This window comes from Sinocyclocheilus rhinocerous, unplaced genomic scaffold (genome assembly GCF_001515625.1).
Source record: "Sinocyclocheilus rhinocerous isolate Xijiao unplaced genomic scaffold, SAMN03320098_v1.1 scaffold106, whole genome shotgun sequence".
In the NCBI taxonomy this organism is placed as follows: domain Eukaryota; kingdom Metazoa; phylum Chordata; class Actinopteri; order Cypriniformes; family Cyprinidae; genus Sinocyclocheilus; species Sinocyclocheilus rhinocerous.
Window position 1 is genome coordinate 1021812 of NW_015633181.1, and position 27231 is coordinate 1049042.

The 27231-nt window shown below is 37.6% G+C and overlaps 3 protein-coding genes across 5 annotated transcripts in view; all 3 read left to right on the forward strand.

Annotated features, from left to right (window-relative positions):
• LOC107743463 (neurofibromin-like) overlaps nucleotides 1-8800 on the forward strand; it is a 51846-nt gene extending 43046 nt beyond the window's left edge. The window contains exons 36-50 of the mRNA XM_016556683.1: nucleotides 687-748; nucleotides 875-1016; nucleotides 1225-1326; nucleotides 1403-1543; nucleotides 1872-1998; nucleotides 2083-2214; nucleotides 2332-2467; nucleotides 2570-2727; nucleotides 3807-3929; nucleotides 4003-4121; nucleotides 4360-4460; nucleotides 4554-4696; nucleotides 6222-6268; nucleotides 6429-6645; nucleotides 7052-8800. Of these exons, the coding sequence (XP_016412169.1) occupies nucleotides 687-748; nucleotides 875-1016; nucleotides 1225-1326; nucleotides 1403-1543; nucleotides 1872-1998; nucleotides 2083-2214; nucleotides 2332-2467; nucleotides 2570-2727; nucleotides 3807-3929; nucleotides 4003-4121; nucleotides 4360-4460; nucleotides 4554-4696; nucleotides 6222-6268; nucleotides 6429-6645; nucleotides 7052-7194 (1893 nt within the window). The 3' untranslated portion in view covers nucleotides 7195-8800. The remainder of the gene's footprint in view (nucleotides 1-686; nucleotides 749-874; nucleotides 1017-1224; nucleotides 1327-1402; nucleotides 1544-1871; nucleotides 1999-2082; nucleotides 2215-2331; nucleotides 2468-2569; nucleotides 2728-3806; nucleotides 3930-4002; nucleotides 4122-4359; nucleotides 4461-4553; nucleotides 4697-6221; nucleotides 6269-6428; nucleotides 6646-7051) is intronic.
• Nucleotides 1355-27231, forward strand: part of LOC107743464 (RNA-binding protein Musashi homolog 2-like) — a 252987-nt gene continuing 227110 nt past the window's right edge. Inside the window, exons 1-7 of the mRNA XM_016556685.1 lie at nucleotides 1355-1371; nucleotides 16165-16173; nucleotides 19504-19596; nucleotides 19845-19885; nucleotides 20173-20254; nucleotides 21875-21959; nucleotides 26248-26289. Coding sequence (XP_016412171.1) covers nucleotides 19535-19596; nucleotides 19845-19885; nucleotides 20173-20254; nucleotides 21875-21959; nucleotides 26248-26289 — 312 coding nt within the window. The 5' untranslated portion in view covers nucleotides 1355-1371; nucleotides 16165-16173; nucleotides 19504-19534. The remainder of the gene's footprint in view (nucleotides 1372-16164; nucleotides 16174-19503; nucleotides 19597-19844; nucleotides 19886-20172; nucleotides 20255-21874; nucleotides 21960-26247; nucleotides 26290-27231) is intronic.
• LOC107743412 (A-kinase anchor protein 1, mitochondrial-like) lies at nucleotides 9610-16874 on the forward strand. 3 transcript variants are annotated; one of them, XM_016556634.1, is made up of 12 exons: nucleotides 9617-9811; nucleotides 11176-11382; nucleotides 12124-12917; nucleotides 13123-13223; nucleotides 13518-13644; nucleotides 13728-13834; nucleotides 14152-14329; nucleotides 15171-15321; nucleotides 15408-15475; nucleotides 15645-15718; nucleotides 16105-16164; nucleotides 16244-16874. In XM_016556634.1, exons 2-12 carry the CDS (start codon nucleotides 11195-11197, stop codon nucleotides 16304-16306), a joined length of 1911 nt encoding a protein of 636 aa, XP_016412120.1. In that variant the 5' UTR covers nucleotides 9617-9811; nucleotides 11176-11194; the 3' UTR covers nucleotides 16307-16874. The 3 variants fall into 3 exon arrangements, with proteins under 3 accessions (XP_016412122.1, XP_016412120.1, XP_016412121.1); XM_016556635.1 differs by lacking the exon at nucleotides 9617-9811 and adding an exon at nucleotides 9842-9984; XM_016556636.1 differs by lacking the exons at nucleotides 15171-15321; nucleotides 15408-15475; nucleotides 15645-15718; nucleotides 16105-16164; nucleotides 16244-16874 and adding an exon at nucleotides 14515-14645 and having other exon boundaries at nucleotides 9610-9811.

Below are 27231 nucleotides of genomic sequence, written 5' to 3' on the forward strand. Positions count from 1 at the left end.
TCAGAAGCGCCAGACTGTCCTTGCAAAGTTGGAACTGCCCCACTTTATAGAAACGTTATGTCCTCTTTTGGAAGGCCAAACAAAGTAGTTTCGCTTTCACAACGAAACACACAGCGGCTTAAGTGAGCGGCGCCCGGCGGATTCGACGAAGGAGGCTTGCGTTAACCACATGTGACGACCCCGGGCGGGGCTCCGCTTTGTCCACGGTGAAAGCCGATCCGGCGATTGACAGTGTGAAGTTGATGTATTTCCTCAGCATATGACCCCTTTAAGTAGACTATTGTTGAGGGAAAGCCTTTCGGGCACTTTGGTTTATATTTCTTCTTTGCACTGTGTAGCCTTACCCAAAAAGAATGTCATTGGTCAAAAATCCCCACTCAATATAGCTATTTAATATCAGATTTTTGTTGCTTTGCACAGCATTTTGTATTTATTGTTCACTTGTTGCCTTAAGTAGGTTTTGCAGTGTTTCTTCAAGAAAGTGCTAGCAGGTCTGTTAGTAGTAACTGCTGTGTTCACAGGAAACGGTTGTTTAGTTACTTTAAACACTTACTTTTTATACTCAGACCGTAAAATAAAGATCAAATGTTATGCATCTGTTTGTTTCATTTCTCTATATATTTCTTTGTTTGCCGTACGTAAAAGTGTGTTAAATGGCTTGACTGGGTTTTTCCCTTTGTGTTTAGGCATGTATGAGGGACATTCCAGGTTGTAAATGGCTGGACCAGTGGACCGATCTGGCGCAGAAGTATGTAAACTCTGCTCTGTATAAATGAATTTTGAAATAATTTACTAATAAACTAAAGTTTGAGTTCGCTGGTATGTGTTCAAGTCAAATTCATGATGAACTTGTATGTGTGTGTTTAATGTGCAGGTTTGCATTTCAGTACAATCCGTCCCTGCAGCCACGGGCTCTTGTGGTATTTGGTTGCATCAGTAAACGGGTCACACATACTCAAATTAAACAAATCATACGGATCCTGAGCAAGGCCAGCCCTCTACTCAGCATCGACCGGGTCAGAACCTGTCTACACTGTCAGTCTTCCTTTGAAACATGAACAGTCCATAAGCTGTATTGTGTACTGTTATTGCTCTGCTCTGGAAAGTAGTACATTTTGATGTGCTATGCTGTGTGTTCTGATCGTCTTGGGTGATGATGGTGCCATCTAGCTTTTCAGTAATCTTTTCTGTCGTTTAAGAAGAACTGTGTTTTTTTTTTCTTAGGGTTTGGAGAGCTGCCTGAAGGGACCTGATAACTGTAACAGCCAGGTGCTGATCGAAGCAACCGTCATTGCCCTCACTAAACTACAGCCTCTGCTCAACAAGGTATCAAATTACAGTGTTCTTCTAGATATGACTGTGTGTGTGTGTGTGACTTGTTTAACTGTGTGGTGTCATTCAGGACTCACCAATGCACAAAGCACTATTCTGGGTCGCTGTGGCCGTGCTGCAGTTGGATGAGGTGAATCTGTACTCAGCCGGAACTGCTCTGCTGGAACAAAACCTACACACACTCGATAGTCTGCGAGTCTTCAACGCTAAGGTTTTAATATAACACTCTCTCATATGTCAAATTGCAGCACATATACAAACATACGTAGGCCCACGCTATCTTGGAAACCACCCATTATTGGCCACCTTCAGTTACAGAATAAATGAATCATGAGTGACAAATACACTTCCAGATAAGGTAATTCTACAGTAGCTTTGGTAACCAGTCGTTTGCTATTGAGTACTTAAAATTAAAGATTTTTGTGAAGTTGACATTTAGTTTACATTGTAGCATGCTATTCTCACATTAATGACACAACTACTTAAAAATTGAAAGTGAACTAGTGAAGGCAAAAGGATTTGTCTTGTCTATATCTCAGAGTCCTGAGGAGGTTTTTATGGAGATTCGTCAGCCTCTGGAATGGCACTGTAAACAGATGGACCATTTTGTTGGTCTCAACTTCAACTCCAACTTTAATTTTGCTTTGGTCGGGCACCTGTTGAAAGGTATTGAGTGGGTTTTATGCAAAAATATTTAAACATTGTGTGTGTTTGTTGGGAAACTATCACATTTCTGTTTGATTTTGGCAGGGTTCAGACACCCATCTCCCACCACAATGGCACGCACCATCCGGATCCTGCACATGCTGTTGGCTTTGGTTGGAAAACACCTGAACTGTGATAAGTTTGAGGTGAACACACAGAGCGTTGCATATCTGGCAGGTAAGGAAACCACTGCTAACTCCCCTTTTTTCCTCGGTCTTCTCTGGTGTGTGTCTTTACGTTGGTTATTTAGGGTTCAGTAGAGTGAGTAACGTTTGTGTATGTGCATTTGTATAGCTCTCCTCCCAGTGTCAGAGGAAGTGCGTAGCCGCTGCAGCCTGAAACACAGGAAGTTGTTGCTCCTCTCTGATGTTACCATGGAGAATGTTCCCATGGATACGTACTTCGTACATCATGAAGATCCTAGCTGCAGGTACCACCTAGACAGCAGATTAGGGTGACTTTATACTATCATCTTTTGTAAAACGCAAACCTTTTGCTTCCCAGTTCATAAAGCATGATCTTTGTCATCCAGAACACTGCAGGAAAGCCAGCTGTGGGCATCCCCAAAAATCTCAGAACGGTACTTGGTGGCCCAGTACCCCATAGTGGGGCAGATCAGCCCACGAACACGCAAATCCATGAGCCTGGACATGGGGCAACCTTCCCAGGTCAACACCAAGAAGCTTCTAGGTAACTCCATGTTGTTTTATGAAAACAATGTCCTAGATTGTGACTTTGTGTAAACTTAATGCTTTTCACTATTTCTTTAGTTTGCATTAGTGGTTTTAATTAGGGATGCACGATATTATCAGAATCAGCCGATAAAGGCTAAAAATGTAAACATCTGCATCGGCCGATTTGAAAAAATGTATGCTGATATGCTTTGCCGATAAGATGAGTAACTCACATGTGCTCTGGGTGTGCTAGCGAAAAGATCACGTCAGCAGTGTGGTCATTCTTGAATTCTTTTGCCTGAATGGTGATTAGATTCACTGTTTTGGATTGCCACATTTAATTTGAGAATGCACATACAGAATGACGTCCAGTGTATGATAAGAGTAAACAGTTAGCAGCGTGTGCGGAAGCCTCCCCTATTGCCCGTCCGGTAAGGTGTTTTATTTATTTAGGGGGGCGCTGTAGGCCTACTTGTAATAAAATGAAAAGTAAAATACACCTATAAAATTAGATACTTGTGTTTTTGTATAAATAAAGCTGTAATGTCATAAAATCACGAGTCTGTTTTGATTTATAGGTCAGAAGCTATAGCTTACATGAATAAAAATCACAAACCTTTGATTTTAATATGAATATGTAATATTTTTTTCAAATGGATTATCAAAACAAGGAGCTCTAAAAGATTATTAGAATTTTTACAGCTCTTTTGCTTTAGACCATCTATTAATGTTAAATCCACAAATAAAATGTTCAGGTTTCATCTGTATCTGTCAAAAAAAAGCAAAAAACAGCAGAGATTGATTTTATTGTAGTTGTTTTCAAAGCTTTCGATGTACTCTCTTTAAAAAAAAGAACTTCAATAATATTTATTAGTTCTAACAAATAAGTTTTTGCACAAAACTAACCAAAATTAAAAATAATTTGTTTATAATTTCTGCACAGGAGAGACTTGGTGTTGTTTCAAAACAAAAGGAAATGTGTATCGGCATCGGCTATCAGCCAAAATGATTTGAAAAATATCGCCATATCGGATATCAGCAAAAATCCAATATCGTGCATCCCTAGTTTTAATGATCTTAAAATTTTTCTCTTAGACACCAGAAAAAGCTTTGATCACCTGATATCAGACAGCAAAGCACCGAAGAGGCCTGAAATGGAATCGGGTATCACAACACCGCCCAAGATGAGAAGAGTTGCTGAAAACGAATATGAAATTGGTGAGTGTCACAAAGAAGTGAAATGATTCTCTATGTTTGCATCCGTTTATAACTTTTTGTTTCCTGTTGAAAGAAACCCCAAGAATGTCACATCACCACCTGCGGAAGGTCTCGGTGTCTGAGTCCAATGTCCTGCTTAATGAGGAAGTTCTCACAGATCCTAAAATCCAGGCACTACTGCTTACTGTGCTGGTAATGTCTTTCTTTCTCAGAATGAATTAGGACCCTTTTTTCACTTCCTCATTCACAGATAAGTTTGCATATAGAATTTAAATATTTGTAAAAAAAATTTTTTATTTTTTTTAATCATTTTCTGTTCCTCTGCCATTTCCTTTTAAACCCCCCTGCCAACTACCACTTCCTTTAAACACCGATCCAAACCTCCATCCTCTGAATTTTGACTCATCTGTATTGTTCAATGATTTTTCAGGCCACTCAAGTGAAAAACACATCGGATGAATTTGAGCAGAGTATCCTGTATGAGTTTCTAGCTGAGGCCAGTGTTGTCTTCCCAAAGGTCTTTCCTGTTGTGTAAGTCCAACTGCAGCTCACCTGCTCTTCAATACATTTGACACAGAATGATGAAATGAGGCTCTCATTGTTGTATGTTGACTTTTGTTTCAGTCACAACCTTCTGGACTCAAAGATTAATACTTTGTTGTCGCTGTGTCAGGACCCAAATCTTTTGAACCCAGTCCATGGAATTGTGCAGAGTGTAGTTTATCATGAAGAGTCGCCACCTCAGTACCAAACATCCTACCTGCAAAGTAAAGCAGCAAATCCACAAATAAAATGTTCAGGTTTCATCTGTATCTGTCAAAAAAAAGCAAAAAACAGCAGAGATTGATTTTATTGTAGTTGTTTTCAAAGCTTTCGATGTACTCTCTTTAAAAAAAAGAACTTCAATAATATTTATTAGTTCTAACAAATAAGTTTTTGCACAAAACTAACCAAAATTAAAAATAATTTGTTTATAATTTCTGCACAGGAGAGACTTGGTGTTGTTTCAAAACAAAAGGAAATGTGTATCGGCATCGGCTATCAGCCAAAATGATTTGAAAAATATCGCCATATCGGATATCAGCAAAAATCCAATATCGTGCATCCCTAGTTTTAATGATCTTAAAATTTTTCTCTTAGACACCAGAAAAAGCTTTGATCACCTGATATCAGACAGCAAAGCACCGAAGAGGCCTGAAATGGAATCGGGTATCACAACACCGCCCAAGATGAGAAGAGTTGCTGAAAACGAATATGAAATTGGTGAGTGTCACAAAGAAGTGAAATGATTCTCTATGTTTGCATCCGTTTATAACTTTTTGTTTCCTGTTGAAAGAAACCCCAAGAATGTCACATCACCACCTGCGGAAGGTCTCGGTGTCTGAGTCCAATGTCCTGCTTAATGAGGAAGTTCTCACAGATCCTAAAATCCAGGCACTACTGCTTACTGTGCTGGTAATGTCTTTCTTTCTCAGAATGAATTAGGACCCTTTTTTCACTTCCTCATTCACAGATAAGTTTGCATATAGAATTTAAATATTTGTAAAAAAAATTTTTTATTTTTTTTAATCATTTTCTGTTCCTCTGCCATTTCCTTTTAAACCCCCCTGCCAACTACCACTTCCTTTAAACACCGATCCAAACCTCCATCCTCTGAATTTTGACTCATCTGTATTGTTCAATGATTTTTCAGGCCACTCAAGTGAAAAACACATCGGATGAATTTGAGCAGAGTATCCTGTATGAGTTTCTAGCTGAGGCCAGTGTTGTCTTCCCAAAGGTCTTTCCTGTTGTGTAAGTCCAACTGCAGCTCACCTGCTCTTCAATACATTTGACACAGAATGATGAAATGAGGCTCTCATTGTTGTATGTTGACTTTTGTTTCAGTCACAACCTTCTGGACTCAAAGATTAATACTTTGTTGTCGCTGTGTCAGGACCCAAATCTTTTGAACCCAGTCCATGGAATTGTGCAGAGTGTAGTTTATCATGAAGAGTCGCCACCTCAGTACCAAACATCCTACCTGCAAAGTAAAGCAGCACACATCTCTACCACACACGCACACTTCTGTAGAACTGCTGTCAGAGTCTAAACCTTGGGGTTTAATCTGATGATTGAACAGAGTCAAAATAATCTTCACTGCTTGAGCAATGCAGGATCAGTGGATGTGAGAGTCTGATCTGTGAACGTCAGAGTCTGATGAGTGGGTGTGACAGTCCAATCAGAGGATGTGAATGTGGCTGAAAATGTGGTCAGTGGTCATTTTTACTTACCTTTTACTTACCTCTACAGCTTTTGGGTTTAATGGACTCTGGAGGTTTGCTGGTCCTTTCTCTAAGGTATTTGACATTGAATTTGTTCTCAAAATGCAACAGAGAAAAACATTGATCATAATCAGTTACTTTACTGCAGTTTTAGAATTAGAACATTTAATGAGAGGATAAAGATGATATGATTAGATAATATCTGCAGAAACATGAGCTGCTCTCTGTTCCACAGCAAACTCAGTTCCCAGACTATGCGGAGCTGATTGTCAAGTTTCTGGATGCACTGATTGATACCTATCTGCCCGGCATCGATGAGGAAACGAGCGAGGAGGGTCTGCGGACACCCACCTCACCATACCCTCCACCTGTCCAGAGCCAGCTCAGCATCACTGCCAACCTCAACCTCTCAAATTCAATGACCTCACTGGCCACCTCCCTGCATGCACCAGGTCAGTATATAAGTCTGTTTATTTTAAGGTGCCTCTCACTCTTACTGGCTCTCTGTAACAACTGTGAGTTTTTCAGCAACTGTTTTTCGCAGATCAAGCATGATTATGTCACTTCTTAAATCAATCAATCAAGCAATCCAACTTTATTTATAAAGCACTTTAAAACAAAAGTGGACCAAAGTGCTGTACAGAAGAATAAATAAAAACATAAAATACAAAACTCATCCAAGGCATAAAATACAGTATGACTGAAAAGTCATCCACCCTCTTCATTTTAACTTTTACACTTTAAAGCTTTAAATTACTGTTAAAATATAGGCTATATATCGTGACACTTCAGAAAATCATTTTGTTTGTTTGTTTGTAGCTTTGTATAATTATGCATGTATGTTTTTGCTTTGAGCAGGAATCGATAAAGAGAAGGTGGATCTGTCCCCCACCACGGGTCTGGCAGCTAGCGGACGCACACGCCACGGTTCAGCCAGCCAGGTCCAGAAACAACGCAGCACCGGCAGCTTTAAAAGACCTAGTATCAAAAAGATTGTATGAGACCTACAGCACAGCAGGGTTTAGCCCCTGCTGGACCTCTGACATACATTGCGCTGCATTTTATGCAGTTTCTCTTCACTTCTGCTAAACCCACCATTTACGGTTATCTTTAGGTTCTCTTGAAACTGTTCAGCCGTGTTTACCAGGAATCAAAATAAACTGAACGCCTCTTTTAAAACCAGTCACTGTTTGACAAAGTATGGGAGGAAGTCCAATAAGTTTTTGGTTTTGTTTGTGCATAACAGAATTTTAACTTGGTTATTTTATTTTTTTTCTTACTTTTGAATCACAGACATTGTTTAAAAGCACTAATTTCTGTCTTAAATTTAATAGATGAAAGTATTAACCAAGTGCCATTCTTTTGTTCAGATGTATTTGATTTTATTTACTTTTGTGGTCATTTCTTTTTAGAATGATTTTGTTTCCTGAAAAGTCAACTCTAATGAGCAAAAATTTGTGAGCTGTACCCTAAAACAAAAATGTACAATCGTTAATGCAGTACTGCAAGAATTAATCTTTAATAGACTTTAAATTTTATAGTGCAAGGAGGAAATATTTGTAAGAGACGAGTTAAGTTGCTGGTCCATCTAAACTATGATCCCTGTCCAAAACCCCACTTAATTTATCAAATTTCTTTGTGTGAATTTCTGAATTTTGATTGGCCTGATCTATCTGAAATGTATTTGCTGTTATTTCTCAATCTATTACAGCTCTTGTGGTTATGATATGTCAGTATTTGGATTAGAGGGGAAAGTTTTAAGACAATGTAATTTAGCGTATAAAAAAAAAAACAGTTTTGCAGGAAAAATAACAATCAGCTGTCAGCTGAAAAAACATTCAGATATAAAATGAAAAAGGGGGGAGACAGCAAAGATCTCATTGGGTTTCACTATGATATATGGCCCCTTGAACAAAAAGGGGACAACTCTCGTGCTTTTTTCAAAGTTTACTTGAGCCTTATTTCTTAACATGTTTTGTTTCTTTTGCTTTGTGAACTTTAACATTCTGGGTTCCACAAGTCTGTACCATCCAGTTTTGAGTTTGTTGGACTGCAACAGGTTTTATTTACTGGTCATGTACAGTAAATGTTATGCCCTGTGTGCTGATGTTTGTATCTTTGTTTGTTTTATTTTCCTCTCAAATGAAATCCAAGCTTGAAATCTTTTATCGTTACCCCATATACAATGGTGCCATTTTTACTCTTAGACATGTTGAAATCTGTGTATGTGGGGTGGAGGTCAATTTTATTTTTTTCAGTTCTTCTAATCGTTTTTATATTGGTATGTCTTAACGTGAGAAATGTCAAGGGTTGAACATGACTTTAATGGCAGAGATTGTTGGATGTTTCAAACACTAGAGTGAAGTTTTTTCTCTTTCAGCACTTGAGGTTATGCAAATTTTACATAATTGTTATCTTTTGTTTCTTTTTTTTATGCTGAGAACTTCAACTCTGTAAAAATGTTTTGTGTAAAAATAGAAAAGTATATTTACTACACTGTAAATACAAGTGACTATGACATTGTATTATTTTGCTTTTTGTAAAGCAGTTAATTACCGAATATGTACAACATTAAATATGAATTACTGTCAATCATGTTCACTGCATTATGCCAATTAACATGGAGGAAATATTGAGGGTTGCACTGAAGATCGAAATCGTTGTGTCCTCTGGACCCTCTTTATAATACACTATTGTTATCATCTGATTTCATATTTACAGATGTAACGCTAATAAAGTCCATTTCTGTCCAGTTTGTTTAATCATTGTGGTTTATGTCTTAAAACTTGTTTTGATTTTGCTGGTAAAAAGGTCACACTTTAGATAAATCACATCTGAAGACTACTGTAGATTCCTTATCTGTTTCTTTAAAGTAAATGAGTAAATGGATCTATACACTTATTTTATCCTAAATGAAATGTTAAGTGTAAAAACAATAATATTTCAAAATAATAAGTTGGTACTTTTAAAATACTTGTAATCCCTGTAAATTGTCCAAATAAATCTTGACAGGGATTTTTTTTAATTAAATGGTAAAGGTAAATTATTAATAACTTGTGTGCAAACCATAGATTGTAAAAAGGTGCAAACATTAAAAGGGTGCTATCTCGGGTGAAGTGTAAAATGCTGTTACACATTCATAGGGATAAAACAATTACATAAAGGTTTTTCTTCTGTTTACATATGTTATTAAAATGTTAATTAAACTCAGCAATATAAAAGTTTACCTTGGTTTTTAGTGATGCAGCATTAATCTCAGGAGTGTTTCAAGTCCGACTCTGTTTCCCGCCAATCAGTTTGAGCGGGAGATCGCTTGCCAACAGACCACACCCTTTCTCAATCACTTTAGACCAATCGAAACAGTTTTTACCTGTTCAGCGTTGTTCACTCTGTTTCTGTGATTGGTTGTTGTAGAGTATTTATTTATTTATTTATTTTTCGTAATTTTGTACTAAATATTGTAAATAATATATTTGCATATGCATTGAAATACATCGTTTATAGACAAGTTTGTAATTTTGTTAGTTAATTTTACATCACCTGAGCTAATGATAGCTGTCACGAGCACACGTGCGCTCCCGTGACGTCACGCACACGCCAACGCTGCTGAACCTCAAGGTGAGCAGAAGGATATCAAGCACAAACTCGAGAAATTATGTAAAATAAGGGTCTCTTTCTGATTTGTTTGTTCGGTGGCGCATGTGTTGATTAGTTAAATGCATCATTTGGTTTTTGACATGTTTTCACATTAAAACCAAAATTGACTTCAACCACGTTTTGACCCCATAAAGTTAAACTCATGACTCAAATGGGACCATAGGGTAGTGAAGCCCATTTGTCAAATTATTAAAATCACAGAATGATTGAAACTCTGTAGCTGCGTTTACTTGAACAGATTACTTAATTCATATTTCCTCTGAATTTGATGGCTGCATGTTATTAGTCCTACTCATTTAACTGCAATTCCATAAAAATGCAGTTGATTCAACAATATACTAAGTTTTGAAGAGTCAGTTTAAGTAGTAGGATTCATCTGTATCCTTGTATACGCAAGAGGAATTATTGGCACATTTATGTTTTTTGCAAAAGCTACTTCTCTTTGCTGCCATGGCTTTATTTTCACCGATACAGTAAAAAAGTTTGTTTGGGGATTAGAAGGTTCTAGTTTTATCCTGAATATTGTTTTTTTTAGTGTATTATGACCAGTGTTGGGGAAAGTTACTTTTAAAAGTAATGCATTACAATATTGCGTTACTCCAGAAAAAAGTAACTAATTACGTTACTTAGTTACTTTTTATGGAAAGTAATGTGTTACGTTACTTTTGCGTTACTTTTTAAATCTGGACAGGGCTTGCTTAGAACTACAGTAACATCTTCTGATTTCTCTCAACATGGGGACAGGCGAGCTGTCAATCAATAAATTGGGAAAAAAAGTAACTTGCGTTACTTATCTGAAAAAGTAACTCTTAATTGTAAATTAAAAAGTAATGCGTTACTTTACTAGTTACTTGAAAAAAGTAATCTGATTACGTAACTCGCGTTACTTGTAATGCGTTACCCCCAACACTGATTATGACCTATATTGGGATATGCCACTTAGTGCTATATTGAAATTCCTCTTTTTATTCTTCTCCACATACACACAAATGTAAGCTTAACATCAACCTCGTATTGAGTTGAATTGTTAACACTGTAAAAAAAATATTGATACTGATACTCATGGGTGGCCAGAAATCAAGATGTTTGGTGAATGTCATGGTGACAGCTGTATTTAACAGCGCCGCGTGTGTCGATTATGTGTTGCTGGGATATTTGAGCTGCTAATGAGATTGCTCTGGTTCAGTCTTCTATTGCAGAAGTGTTGGTGTCAAAACTCATTCCCCCTCTGAGCTCAGACGTCTCTCCTTACAGTCTGGTGCCACTCAAGAAGACTAGGGATGGTCTTATTAGATGTAGCTGACCTCTCTCTCTCTCTCTCTCAGTGGGATCAGTGGAAAGAGGATGCTGCTGTCATTTAGGCCGTTGATCTCAGTCTCTGTGTTGACTCTGCTAAGCTGGTGCTGGTACAGCTTTAGGAGGAGGAGGAGGAGGACGACAGCTCCTCTCTGGACTAAAGAGAATGTGTGTTGTTCGGACAGCAGCAGCCCTGTTCACTCCTCCCCTGCTGACTCCAGTATTTTGGGTGAAAGGTCAGTAGTTCAGACCATACATGAGTTGTGTCTTGTTGTTTAAAGGTTGCATACTTGGTTAGCCACAGTTTTAGGTGAGAATATCTTCTTATATTAATTCTTCTCTACAAATAAGTGTTATCTGAGCTCTAAATTTGACCTACAGGAGGTCGCAAATGATGCTAGGGAGTCCACAAAAATTTTACAATTAAAACATTAATAAAAATGTATTCATAGGGCCCTTAAGATATGAATGAAATATGTAACTTTTTTTTAATTCTTTTTATTCTGCTTTTTTAAAAGAAAAATAATGATGATATTTGTGATTATTTAATTCTTTTCTTCAATTTCAGTTTATGTATGTAGCACGTTTTACATACTTTTACAACAGCTGTATTTTTAACACAAAATGATAATCTCATATATGCTGTCAATTAATTTTGTTGCCTTATATATATATATTACATTTAATATTTTTCTCACACAGTGTAAATGGGGTTTTTATTCATAGTAATATAGAGCTGTCTTTTTATTGTGGGAATGGAGGTCCATTGCAAGGGGCTCCTTGACAGCAAAAATGTTTCAGAACCCCTAATCATCCTTTTACCAGTGGGAGTAATGTTTCCAAATCTTGGTTTATGCTAAGTTATGCTGAAACTTATCTCGACCAGTCCAAGTAATTCACTTTCAAAAAACAGACAGATTTGCTTTTTCCAGAGTGAAGACAAACACCGGACTGTTTCTATTTTTCTTCTCTTACAGTGACCTGAACATGGACCACAGCATCTCAAGATCCTCTGAAATCAAAAATCTTACCAGCACCATATCCAAAATAGGCCTCACCAAGGGAGTTCGACCCGAGCCAGAAGGAGAAGTATCTGTTCGTTTCCCTGAGACTCTCCGAACTGAGCAAGAAAAGGACAACATTGCTGGTGAAGGCCATCCAGAATGTGGAGAAGTTAGTGAAGATGACTCTGGGCTTGAGTCTGATCCGGTTTGTCTGTCTTCAAACCGCCTTCCCATCAACTCTCACACTTTAACAGAACAACAGTCAGGTCCTGTCAGCTTGGACAGTCATGATGGCAGCAGCCTGTCTGATCTCTCCCCTGATAGAGGCCTGAACCTGGAGAACATGGAGAAGATCAGTTCTGTTCTGGTCCAACAGGTCATAGACGCAGTGGCAGAGGACTGGAAAAACCAGGAACCCAGTGAACCACATGAGCTTGCTAGTGTTTCAAGACCTCCACAGGGTGGATTTCTATATGCTGCTCAAGAATCATTCAGCGGTGATGACGACAGCAGAGTATCCCTTCAGGACGTGGGCTCATTCAGGGAAAAACTACTCTGCCATTTAGGAGCTTCTGTTGGAGATGATTCTGGGTGTGGTTCCTGCTTTTCAGAGGATGCATCCGGTGTAGAAAGGCTCACCAGAGAGTTGTCTAAGGAGGGCCAAAGGTTTTTGTTGACCCCCACAGAAGCAGACACAGTCAGCATAGAGAGCAAAATGACTCCCAGCATGCTCGGAGTGACAGAGGGAGAGGAGGAGGCCTTGAGAGGTGCATGAAACAATTATTTTCCAAACTCATGCAGTTATCCTCCTGTTGAATTATGAAAATTATTGAAATGAATTAACTGGCTTTTGAATTTTTTGTAGGCCTATGCATTATTTTATGGCATCTATATAAAGTGTGACTTCATATGCATCAGTCACAAAGCAGTAAAAATGTCTATGTGTGACATTTACATGGATCTCGTCTCCAGGTTCAGATGTTAAAAGCTGCATTAGTGCTGACGCTCAGGTGAGCAGCTTGGCCCCACCTCCAACCCCACCCATCATTCTCTGGGACATAGAGGTGCCAGCGGTGAGCCCCGCCCACAGATACAACCACATACGGATATTGTTTGAACATTAGCCCATTAAAAGACTGTATGAACGTGTTCAGAGATGCACCACAGCAGAAAAGATACATGATCTTGACGTATTAGACTACAGAAAAGCTCAAGTTACAGGGCATATAGAGGCCTGCATACTTTGTGTGTGTGTGTGCGTGTTGAGGTTTGTTTTGCTGGTATAAGAAGAAGAGTGACTTGTCTTCAATAAGAGACAGAAAGACTTGTTGTCCTTTGAAGATTTAAATCAAGACCTGTCTTTGCAGCATCTGGTTGGTCGATTGATCGGGAAGCAGGGGAAGTTCATAAACTTCCTGAAGCAGAGCTCTGGAGCAAAGATCTATGTCTCCACCCTGCCGTTCACTCAGGAGATTCAAATCTGCCACATCCAGGGTGAGTTTTCCCATGATGATGATGGGTACCTCACTCCATGCAGAAGCCCAGCGCTGAGTTCATGTCTGTGTTTGTTCATCCAGGCTCACAGCAGCAGGTGGATGATGCTCTCTCACTCATCAGGAAGAAGTTCAAAGATCTAGATCTGACTAACTGTGTTCCTCTGCCCTTCCTGCCCATCACATCCTGGGTGAGGACCCTTAAAATCATATCATATTAGCTCATTCTAAATTCATATGACTTGCTTTCTTCTTTAGAACACAAAGCATCATGACTCGTGACTTAAATTTCAAGTTTTCTCAAATTGTGCAATAGCTTTGTGTGAGGAACAAACCTAAATTTAAGTGGAAAATTGGTGTTTTAAGAAACATCATGCCGACTTTGATTCTACTTGGATGACATTAAATATCCTGATGTGATGTGTCTTGAGGTGCCAATTTAATGCATGCCTGAATGTGAGAGTAGCCATTGTTTTAAAAGCTGAGTGTTTATCTGTTGTCTCCGTAGCTGCTGCTGCCTCAGGATGTGTTTGTGGAGGTGATCGTTTCACGGGTAGAGGCTGGTCATCATCTGTTCGTTCAGCAGCACAAGCATCCATCTAATCAGGCCCTTCCCACACTTATACAGCACATGCAGCTCTGCTACTCTCAGCCAGGATGTCCCAGCCTGCCCACCCCTGTCGAAGGTATATAGACCTTTACTTACACACATTAGATCTCAATGTGGAGAGTATATGTTTTATATTCACATGTATTAATTTAGCAAATGCTTTTGATAGGAACAACACAACATCTGTCTTTAACATAGCGTGTTATGGTTTTGCTTTAATCCTCCATAATTGTCTTAATTTGCTCTTTCTCTCTCTTTTAGAATCAGCACAGCTTTATTGGCATGACTTTAAAAAGTACTTTTAATTTCTTTATTGTTACCATTTCCCATATTTTAGAAAACTAGTAAAGTTACAACACTATGAAATAAGAATAACCCAATTTTAAATATGTACTGTAGCAACCAACTTCATGAAGTGGATCCTAGGATGTTTTTTTTACACAGTATTTATTCAAAGTGGTAAAATTTCCTATGCTCACTAAGGCTGCATTTATTTGACAAAACAAAACTGTAATAAAAATAAAATAAAAACAGTAATATTGTGAAATATGATTACAATAAAAAAAAAAACATTTATGTTTTAATAATTTATTACTGTGTTGGCATAATATAGAAATCAATTCATCTTTACTGAATAGAAGTATTAATTTCTTTAAAAAAAAAATTTACTGACCCCAAACTTTTGAACGTATGTACAGTGTATATATATATATATAGACACACACACACAAACACAGAGAAAGACACCATCTCTGATAGTATATGTCCTAAATTTGACAAAATTTTGCTCAAACTTTTGCAAGACAAATTATACTTAGATTTCATGGAGGCAATGTGGTCATCTCTCAAAATAATTTGGATTTCTTGTTGTCATCTAGTTTGAGGAAGTCTGTCTGTTTTCTGTCTGTCTCTGTCAGTGGGGGTGGTCTGTGCTGCTCCGGTAACAGGAAGTGGCTGGCAGAGAGCCCAGGTCATCCAGTATTACAGAGAGTCTGGAATGGCTCATATCAGATATGTAGATAATGGAGGTTATGACACTGTGAACAGCGCCACCCTCAGGCAGATCAGGTCAGGTGGCTTAAGTTTGGTTTGATTATTTATCTGTAATTGTTTTGGAATGAGTTCAATCTGATATTTGAAGATTGTTTTCACAGGTCAGACTTTGTAACGTTGCCATTCCAGGCAGCAGAGGTTCTGTTGGACAATATCACTCCTTTGCCAGGTAAAACATTGGCCTGTTTATGATTAAAAATGCTTTATGTGCTGTTTTGTAATGCATACATACAGTGTTATTATTCTTTGTACATTTTGTAAAAAAATCACACAAATAAATCATAGCTACTGAATTATGCTAAAAAACAAAACAAAAAGCCATTTGTTTGCTTTGATAGGAGAGGAGGAGTTTTCCCTGGAGGCCAAAGCAGCCCTGAAGGAATTAACTGCAAATATGGCCCTAATCATCAAGGTTATAACAAACAAACACATTTGTCTTTCCAGTTTTTCCGGTACATTGATTATGTACTCCGTATTGAATGATTCTTGAGATTTGAGGTTCTCAAACTTTATTTGTCAGCCCTTTGACCTAAAATATTTACTTGAAATCCGCCCTGAGATTTCAAATTAATACAGTAATTTCACAATACCTTTGACAGTCAATTTATGGTCACATGACATACAAGTAAACAAAATATTTTATCTTACAATTCATGATTTAATAATTATTAGCTTTTTTCATCAGCTCGCAAATGTTTCATCAGCTCTTCACTGGGCGATCAAAAACAGCTCTGAGGAATATTTTCATTAGTTTTTCTATAAGAATTCTGAACCTGATAGATGTTTGTTTATGGTCAGGTGACAGGCAGTCATGATGGCCTTCCTCTGGTGCACATGTGGAAACAGACAGGAGACGAGGTGTGTATGTCTGATTTCTATTTACTAGATCCTTACATTTCAGCTATAACTGTTACTTATGTGCTTTGTGGGTCTGCAGGTGGTTCTGGTGAACAGATTACTGGCTGAACGGGGGTTTTGCACCTGGTTTGAGATGCAGTGATGTCACAGCTTTTTGCTTATCCTCTCTTGATCACCCTTTTGCACAATAAATCGTGTATTCCACTTTGTATATTTGTTTGTTGTATGAAGATTATGTTGGAAACCAAATTTTTGAAGAATTCTCTTCAAATGGTTAATGTTACGCTATTTGATGTTATTTAAATGATAATTGAATTAAGTTATTGCCCCAGAATGCATTGCAGAGTAAATCAAAGCTGCTTATCTGAACACCTGCTAATATTGTCTCTAAGATTTTCTCTTGAATGCTGATGGTTTGATAGGTTGTTATGCTCAGGTATTTTGATATTGAAGTATATAGGTTTTTTGTAGTATCTTTTTTTTTTTGTTCTGTTTAGAAATATTTGTTCTTCTCTTGGTCTTTGTATTTTGTTTATTTTCTGTAAGATAAGGGGTGGGGACAGTGTTATGCTCTCTGAATGTAAAGCCTTAAAGAACTCCAGCAGTGAAGAGCATTATGATCCCCTGCTGAACGGTTCAGTGCTCTGTACTCTCATGCTGACGCTGCCAAACATTTCACTGCTGCTGAAGTAAAAGATCTGTGGATATCGCAAACATGGTGTGCTTTTGTCTCATGTGCTTATGCTGACTTTGCCTTAAATTACAATCAATATACTGCTTAAAACTTTATAAACTGCTTATAGGCTTTAAAAAAAGTTTTAATTTCTGAAAAAACGAGCAAAAAATCTTTTTTTTTTTTTTTGGAATGCTGCCCTGAAAAACCTGCATCACAGTTATTGAAGTATATTCAACAAGACAAAATCTCGGAGCTGATTTTAAACGAGTACCAACCTCCATAGCAATAATGTCTGTTGTTTTAGCCCATGTCTGATTTATTTAGTATGTCAGGGTATCTTCCTAATAGGTAAAAAGTACATACTCTTTGGCTGACTTGAAAAAAAATTACATGCACCTGCTACTTCTGGCCAACAGATGTCCCTCAGAGTAAATCTTTGAATGGCTTGTTACAAGTAGGTCTTAAGAGTGTTCATGTTTAAAGGTGAGGATATTAGGCATTTTTCAAATAATACTGTGTGTATATTTTTTATTTCAGTATGTTTATTTATTTCTTGATGGTAATTTCTCTAATATGGGCAATCGATCCAAAAAAGAAGAAAATGCCCTAGAAAACCTTAGTCTAGAGTTAGTGGCGATCAACATGGAAACATTCAGTTGACTTGAATAAATGTCACATGGCTGTGTACCCATGTAAAAGATTACACAGCAAGGCACTTTGTAGAGGAAAAGGTTATACTTATATTGCAATGATTTGCGTGAAATCTTGTGGAAAAGTGTGCTGAAATGGCCTGAATGATTTAAAGTGACTGCTGAGATTCTTCAATAAACATGCAGAAAGCTCCCTGTATTTGGCCCTGCTCTTATATCTGCCTGCCGCAGGGGGTCTGATTGGTTTGCTCTGAGGAAGCTGAATGTCACGGCTGATTCTGTTGCATGTGTACTCTCATATTCTCCAGTCTTAACTTTGAGATTTCTAGTTCGCTAAGCAGAAATTCCTCTCGTTTCCAGAGTAGCCTGATGAATGTGTATTATCCTAAAGAGGCACATTGATCTGTTAGGCAGCTAACAGATGCACAGCATTAAAAAATGAGACTTTCAGTAAGTAGAAGATCCACTCATTAATCAAACACAGATGCCGCTGTGACTGTGGGTCTCCCTCACAGATTGGGCTCATATAACATGATGCAGCTTAATTTTCTTGATACGGGAAACACTCTTACTACTTTTCCAAATATCTCAAACTCTCCACAATGTACCCTTTACCAGGAGATGTAATTTTAATACCACATATCAGAGTTGGAACATAAATTTAAGACTGTGTTTCTGGACTGCTATGGGTTTGAGAAAGTTTATTAGAACATTAGCAGCATGATCTATGTGTTTACTAAGTAAGGCAAGATATTATTGGCTGGTTAAAGAGTTCTCATTTGGCAGTGGGAAGCAGTGCTCTTGTTTTCCACAGTGATCTGATTCTGTGAAACTAGAGCTACAGTCATTTGATAAACTTTCTATTTGAGCATTTCCATATCAATTACGTCAGCAGATGTCACACTAACACTGATCTATCCATTCTGCATGCTCACTCAGCAAAGCATAAAAAGGCTCTGAAATACATTGCCTGCGTGTGTGGGGGTGTCAGCAAGTTTTTCAGCACCCTCCAGGACAATTAACATACATATCAAAATATGCCTTAGTGTTATGTTTATAAACAATATTATTAAGTAAAAAAACAATGGAATTCACTGGAAAGTCCATATCATATAAGAAAAACAAGCATTCCAAGTGTTTCATACAATAAACTCCAGTGATGTTTTAGTATCATTGGTATACTATTATATTTTTTTGTTAATACCTTGAATTATATTTTATTCTATTTTCATTTTAGTTAAAGTTTTAGCCATTTTGTTGTTTCACATATGGTTATATCGTTTTTTTTAATTAGCTTTTAGTTATTTTAGTTAAGTTAGTTTTAGTTATTTTGGTACAGTTATTCTGTCAACTGAATTAAAATAAGTTTAAGTTATGTTAATTTTATTTCAAGTAATGAAAGTTTTTTTGGTTTGGTTTTAGTTTTCGTTAATGATAATATTGTCTACTGAAAGGTACCGAAAGAATGCAAGTACTTTCCAACTTTCAAGACAATTGAAATCCAAATAAACCTGATCATTTATAATATATCTTACTAAGTAATCTATCTTCTTATATCTTACTTTCACTAATTACTGATTTTGTGGGGATGCCACTAATAATAAGTCAAACTACAATGACACAAGATAGAATATGCTTGTGCCACAAAGAAAAACTAGATTTTATTTCAGTGTTTTGAATTACAGTGCTTAATTTTAGTTTTAAACATGCATTTCCTATTTCAAAAGGCCTTTTGGTTGTATTTATTCAGAAGGTGGCTCGAATGTAAACTTAATAGGGTTTAAAGAGCTTTTACTGAAGAACTGAATATACTCTCGTGGTTCCTGTCAAACACTGCCAACCAACAGAAGGCGTGGCTTCCTTTGATAGGTAGGCGCATATCTCCGCCGGATTGGTTGGCTGACGCTTTCAGCCACGCCCTCTCCTGAGAGGGGCGGGAACTGTGCGCAGATCACACGTGTGACGCTAGCGCTCCCGCTTCGGTAATATTCCTTGAGCTGGGGCTGCAGTGCCCGTGTGTGTGGAGTTGGTTGGGCTTTGAGCTATGGAAGCGGACGCGAGTCAACTCACCTCTGGAAGCCCGAATGATTCGCAACACGACCCGGGGTAAGAAGACAGGATGAGTGCGCGCGCGCGCCCGTCTGTGTTTTTGGAGTTTGATTCTGTTTTCTGCGCGAGCGAGCGCGTGTCCTTTCTCGCTCAGTTCTGCTAATGTTTTGAATGAGAGGTCATTTCTAACGGCTCATTTCAGCCGGTTCACAGCTCAAGCTCTTTATCGCTCTTTATGAGGTATTTACACGGAAAATGGCCGTTTTGACATCCGGAGTCACTTATAACATGTTTTCTCCTTACAGTAAAATGTTTATCGGTGGCCTCAGCTGGCAAACCTCACCAGGTAAGGCGAATTTCTTCTTTTTTTTTAGAGTTTTGTTTTATATTTATCCATGGCTGAGAGCTGTGTAGTGTTTGTATGTGTGTGACTGCGCACAAGGTTATTGTGATTTCCAGTCATCTGACACTAAAAACGAGCGACGAGACAACTTTAACGCTCTCATTATAATCAACGAAGTGTGAAGCGCGCGACCTTCGTTGATTATAACGGCAGCGTGCTGGTTTAATCGCGTCGCTCTCTTGCACTGGAGACACGGCGTAACCCTCTTGTGTCCTTGTGTTTGTGTTCAGACAGCCTTAGAGACTATTTCAGTAAATTCGGGGAGATCAGAGAATGTATGGTGATGCGCGACCCCACAACCAAACGCTCCAGGTAAACACACGTGCTTTCTCTATGTCCCGCTGTCTTTATTCTGCTGTATTACATTGCAGATCAAGAAGAACAGGATAGGAAGCTGATTCATTGACATTGAGTTAGGAGGACTGTACTGTGTTAGAAAGCGATTCCCTTTGTAATATAATTTAGTGATTTCTAAATTATATTACAAAGGACAAAATGTTTTAGCTCATATATATTGAAGGGACTATATCCATCTTATCTATCTTATCTATCTTTATCTATCTATCTATCTATCTATACACACACACACACACTATATTATAGCCATATTTCTCAGTCTTTTGTCTTGTTTACATAATTGACAGTTATATAGGTGAGGTGACCCTAATAAGACCACAAACATGTAACATGTAAAGACAAAGCATGAGAGTAATTATATTTCGTAGCAAATGCAGATATTTCTTACTGTCACTTTCTTTTTATTTGGATATATTGCTAATATCTGACTCTATAGAAGTCACATCAAAACTTTGCTGTTTTTTTTAATGTATATATTTATTTATTTATTTATTTATTTTATTTTTTGGGATATTGTTTATTAAAGTGGTCGAGTACTGAAAATAATTTAAAATGATGAGATTTATAAATCAAATTTTTATATTTGTTTATTTTCTTAGTATTTGTTTTTAGCAATATTCCGTATTTTTTGGAAAGATGGAGTATTTGTAGCACTGGAGTGGCATTTCAAAGAGATGCAGTGGAACAAAAAAAATGTATAAAGTGTTTGTAATTACATTAAATGGGGGAAAAAATAATACCCTCACTATGTATAATCCATAAATATTTAAGTTTATTTCATAAACTTTTTCTTTTTGTCAGTGTGAGCTTCTAAGCAATGATGCCATTTGACCTCTATTGTTCAATTTAAACCAGGCTAAGAACCCACTGAATCTCATCTAAAAACATTAACAGAATTAATTGTGCTCAAAACACTATTCATGAACTTTACCCACTTGCACTGAGAAAAAAAAAGACATGCACAAGGGGCTATAGGGCCTAAAAATGAGAGAAGTCTGGTTTAGAAAAGAAGAGTTTTGGTTTTGGTTGAGTGGGTGCTGAAGAATTTCTTAAACTTAATTTTGTCAGTTCATGTCAAATATGAATATTTAAATTACAATAGAATTTTTAATTTTCTTTATAATTTATAGTAATAATCTTTAAATTTAGTTTTTAGTGGGCTTTAAAGCTTCACTTCACTTCCCCTGTAAAAATATCTGATGTGCTATAAATGACTGACCAGACCTGCCAATATTTCTGGACAGTGTTTATTATATTTTCTACCTGTGCACTGTATGTGCTTCATGTGTTTGTATAATGCATGTATATTATATATCTATACTTTATTCAAGGGCATAAGAACAATTTGTGTAAAAAAAGTGTAGCAGTGATGCACTAAAGTTGTGATTTGAAAAGTTGTGATTATCTCTCAACAAGTGGAAATTTCTAGAAGTGTCATAATGATTGCAACACCCCTGCCTTCACTGAGTGTATCAGCAAATATACAAGAGCGCTTTGTATGCAGTCACAATTTTTCTGCCTCTTCTGTGGAGTTATCTCCTGACCTTCACTGTGTTTTGTGTTTTTGTTCCACAGAGGGTTTGGCTTCATCACGTTTGCTGATGTTTCCAGTGTAGATAAAGTCTTAGCGCAACCACACCACGAATTAGACTCCAAGACGGTATGTATCGCTTCATAACGTTTGGTTTCTGTTAACTGTGAGGATAGAGCATGTGCACTGAGACAGATGTCATTCAGATGAAGTTCTTTCCCGCAGAGTTTTTCTTTTCCTTTCTCATCTCCGTTTATTTCCTGCCTCTTTATTAAAGAGTGAGCTTTTTTGTCGGATTGAGTCGACTGAGAGTTTTACATACTTGCATATCAGGCTTAACAATATGGATGGCTCAGGGCCAGTGTGAAAGAGATCGGAACTGCCACTTGCCATACAGGGCCAGAACTGCATTGTAAATCTTATGATTTGTTGACATTGTATATGTGTTTTTTGTACATGTGTATCTAGCTGTATAATATGAGTATACATCATTTATCATATAAATATAAATGATGTATACTTAAAGTACTACATAATATAACATAGCTTGTCCTTGTTTATCTTGGAAATGATTCAGATATAACCGTTATGAACTCTGAACAGAAGGGACACCTCTGGATTTCCCCTTTCTTTCCTTTCACAGTCACCTGAGACTCATGGATATGCACTTCCATCTCACATGGATTTGATATTTTCCTTTACATGTCTTTATATAATAATCTTGCATTCCTCTGTAGCAGGGATCTCCAAACTCGGTCCTGGAGGGCCGGTGTCCTGCAGAGTTTAGCTCCAACTTGCCTCAACACAATGCCTAGTAAGACCTTGATTAGCTGGTTCAGGTGTGTTTAATTAGGGTTAAATTAGAAACTCAGTTCACACAGCTCAGTTCCTGTATTCTGTTCAGTTGTACAGAATTCAAATCAAAGTATGAAGATACTGTAAAAATGATCCCTAGAGTGTTGAAAATGTGAATATTCGTAATAGAAATATATAGCTACATCAGTCAGTGTGCTGGCATTCTGAAAATGACACTTCTCTGCTGTGCGTTGATTTCTTTAGTATGTTTGTAGAAAAACCCCCCACAAAACTTAAATGTCAGACAAATTACGCCGAACACCTGGGGCCTGATTTATAAATGTTGCGTACGCACAAAATGGGCATGGAAATGTGCGTACGCAATTTTCCACGCACATATCGGGATTTATAAAAAATAAACTAGGCGTAAATATGTGCGCACTGTACGGTCACTCTAGACCATGCGTACACACTCTTTTACTGGAGGGAGCGAAATAAGGAAGCAAACAGAATGATTTTAAAGTCTGTTTTACATTTGACATACACGTTTAGATTAAATATGACACTCTGAATAATGAAGTTAAAGCACTGAAATTCCATGAAATTATTATCCAGAAATATTATTTCATTTTTATATGAATTTAAACAGAAATGTTTGCAGTGGATGTGCTGCTTTCGAACAATTTTCCTGTGGTATGCAATTTAATGTTTTAATCACAGCGAGGATTGCTTGGTGCATGACAATTCCGCTTTAAATTGTGTTCTAAATAGCAAAACTCATGTTCTGAGAAAATACTTTTGCGTGAATAATAATGATCATTTTTGTGAACTTGACTTTGTCTGATGGCTTTGGAACATAGACGGTTGGAGCTTATGGAAAGGATGCGTTCGTTGATCAAACAGTCCATTGGTCTGATGACAGTAGAACCTCTGTTCACAGGTGTTGCGCACAGACAGTAGCCTAATGATAACCGCTTTCGTGCTCTTCCCAATATTGTGACAAACACCATATTTAAAAGATAGAATTTGAAGGAAACCGTAAGATTTTATTTTCAAAGTTTTATTTTCAGAATGTTTTGTTATTGACGCGGTGAGTCGGACAGCTATTTACACTGCAAAAAAATAAGGCCCATCTCTTTCCATAAAAATATAGGCTATAAACATTTTAAAATATATGTTTACCTTTTAGGCAAATTGCATAAATTAGAATAGTGATGTCTCAAAACGCATTTATAGTCCGTATCTCATATTTTCCTAACGTATTCCTACCCTTAACTGCGTTAAACATGGTGTCACGTGGATGGAATATGCATGGAAATGATAGGCAGATGACATTCTGCATATTAAAACTAGGTGTTGTAAGCTCCATAAATGGCTATTTCGGGGAGGAGATGGGGTGGAGATTCATGTACGCACAATCTTCCGCTGACTGGGTATTACAAAGGGAATTTTGGGCAGGTTCTGGCGTACGCATGGCTTTATAAATTTGAAAACTTTTGTACGTACACAAAATCTAGCTTTTGTGCGTACGCACACATGTAGGATGAAATCTACATAAAGTTTTATACATGAGGCCCCTGGAGCTTCTACGCCACACGCTGTCTTCATTCTCCAAGTCTTCTGTGCTCCAGAAACACTTGCGTGTCTGACGCTGTCTGTAAATCTGACGGTAATGAATAATTATGACTGGCAGTGAGGTTTCATGGCTGTGCTGTGTGTTGCTTGTATTCAGCTGAAATCAGATTTCTGTGAGCTTTTTATCGCAGTGGGGGGTTGTTATCTCGTCTCCTGCAATCAGTGCTGAGTTTCGTACAGTACGGAAACAGTAAACACTTTGAGTGATGTCTTTTTGAAGAGGAACTTTTGGTGGAGGATGCATCTACCAGGCATATTTAAAAAAAAAACAAAAAAACATAGACTGTGTTTTAAAACTTGGTAAGCTGTCTTTATGATTGTATGGTTATTTTAAGCATGGAACCAGCTAAGAGTACTTTACAAATATAATGTGGTAGTTTCTGACTTCCAACAAAAGTGGTTTGAGTAATCCTGTAGCAAAATGCTTTGAGCCTCTTTTCATATTTAGCGCTAACCACTTGTTATTGGATCAGCCAAAAAGGATGTTAATAGCAGATGTAAACGAGGCCTCTATCTGAAAGCAGTAAAAGGCCACTAACACATTAAACTGTTACTGCTGAGAGGGGAGAAGCTCAGTAATTGCTTCATCTGGAAATACACAGGACTTTATTTACACAACGTGTGCTTGAGTCAAAATTACATATTGGCTTAATAACTGCTGTCTGCTGTTTGATTTAGATTATAACTATGTTTAAAGATTTTTTTTGTTTGTTTGTGATTAGTTTGGTTGACTGAATGGCTGGGACTACAGTGGTTTTGCTTTTGTTTTGACTGATCTAGCACCAGCAGTGGTAGTAAAAATGTTTTGTACTAATAGACCTAATCAGTGATGACCTTTAAGGTCCCGACCTCATAGATGCAGCTTATTGATCTAATTGGAGATCTGATCAGACAACTGTTACTGGACCATTTGCAAATGCATAAACTCAAAAACCTACATCAGATTGATCTGGAGCCTTTATTTACAGACCAAGCATACACACAAATGTTTCTCAATTTATCTGTGCATTCATCAGAATGGGATATTTGCTCTCAGGCTGTATGGAAAAAGACACCTAATTTCTACTGATTTGAAATTCAAAAGCGTAATATTGTTTCCGTTCACACAGGCTTGTTTCTATGGAGTAATTGAGGTTGAATTGGTTAAGCCTCAGGCTAATTGCTAAAACGAATTGCTACATAAAATTCATCACAGAGAAGGTTTCCATACTCGGGTGTAACAAAATCCATTTCTTTAATTGACCTGATTTGGGGAGATAACAATCACAGATCAGTCAAACGAAATTATGGGAGTAAAAGGGTTTAGTTCAGCGGACACCAGTGTGTCATTTCAGAGAATAATTACCCTGTGCACAGCACATTGAATTGACATATCTATATTTAAAATGGCCAACATATGGACAACACGCACATATAGAGAAGGCAAAAAATGACTCCTAAGATTCTGTCCAGCAAGAAACAGTCAGTGTGTGTGTGTGCGTTTTATTTAGAAAGCTTGTCTGTAATGATACACACTTATATGCTGCAGAGCCCTCAGGCAAACGTTCAAATCTACACTAGGAGTTTTGCTACAATCTAAAGCCTTTGCCTTGCTGAACATGGACAAGTAATTTCCTGCAAGAGCCCAATTTCGATCTGTTTATGTTTTTCCTCTTGACTACGTCTGCCTGTATGAGATTGTTTGAAGCTCCTCTTTATAAGAAGCTGTATTAAGGCTGAAGCAAGTGTGACATTGGAGCATGAAATAGTTTCTCTGATAATTCTTTAATAGATGGAACACAAACTGAAATTAACAAGATGACAAGCCAAAGAGTTAATGTCATCATTCCAGTACGACCCATCCATGCTCGTAATTCCAAAGCTTGATGGTGTTGATGATTTCTTGAAGTATGAAAGAGTGTATTATGATGAATTTGGGCCTGGATAACTGCATTCATATGAGACTTTTTTTCTCATCATTCTCTCTTCTTTCTCTGTTTGTGCACAGATTGATCCTAAGGTCGCCTTTCCTCGACGCGCTCAACCCAAGGTCAGAATTTTAAAACTTTTGCTTGATGCTGACATTGTTTTTTGCTTAAGCATTCTCATATTTTTATTTTTTTATGATGTTTTAGCCATTGTGGTGCAGACCTGTGCATCAAAGTGTGCGATACCAATGATATCAGTCAGTGATGCGTGTGTCCATCTGAAGTGATTTGCAGGGATTTGTGGGTAGTGCTTTTGATTAGGTGTCAGTGTGTCCATATCTTTTGTGCTAATGTGGTTCTTCCTCTTTACTCTTTAAATTGATCTGAAGCTCAGGGTGTCCGCCCAAGTGCCGTTCACTCTGGCAGGTTCTTTCTTTTTTTTTTTGTCCCACAACAAACACGATCAATAATGAATTTTTTTTCTTGGTTTTGAGTGCCTCACAGATGAGTTTTTATTTATTGTTTTATTTAAAAAAAAATTTCTTTGCTGAACGGCTCAGGTTTCAGACAGGATAAAAGCGCTTGGATCCAGGGCATGTCTTCGAAGTCAGTTGGCATGTATTTCCAAAATTTCCAGACAGTTCTACCTGTGCATCAAAGTGTGCGATACCAATGATGTCAGTCAGTGATGCGTGTGTCCATCTGAAGTGATTTGCAGGGATTTGTGGGTAGTGCTTTTGATTAGGTGTCAGTGTGTCCATATCTTTTGTGCTAATGTGGTTCTTCCTCTTTACTCTTTAAATTGATCTGAAGCTCAGGGTGTCCGCCCAAGTGCCGTTCACTCTGGCAGGTTCTTTCTTTTTTTTTTTGTCCCACAACAAACACGATCAATAATGAATTTTTTTTCTTGGTTTTGAGTGCCTCACAGATGAGTTTTTATTTATTGTTTTATTTTAATTTTTTTTTCTTTGCTGAACGGCTCAGGTTTCAGACAGGATAAAAGCGCTTGGATCCAGGGCATGTCTTCGAAGTCAGTTGGCATGTATTTCCAAAATTTCCAGACA

Bases quoted from the DNA above. Each gene is read 5' to 3' on its own strand.
- LOC107743412 (XM_016556634.1), top strand. From the start codon at position 11,195: ATGCTGCTGTCATTTAGGCCGTTGATCTCAGTCTCTGTGTTGACTCTG. The intron at 13,835-14,151 runs GTGAGGACCCTT...TTGTCTCCGTAG, and splicing joins TCCTGCCCATCACATCCTGG to CTGCTGCTGCCTCAGGATGT. The intron at 15,322-15,407 runs GTCAGGTGGCTT...TTGTTTTCACAG, and splicing joins GCCACCCTCAGGCAGATCAG to GTCAGACTTTGTAACGTTGC.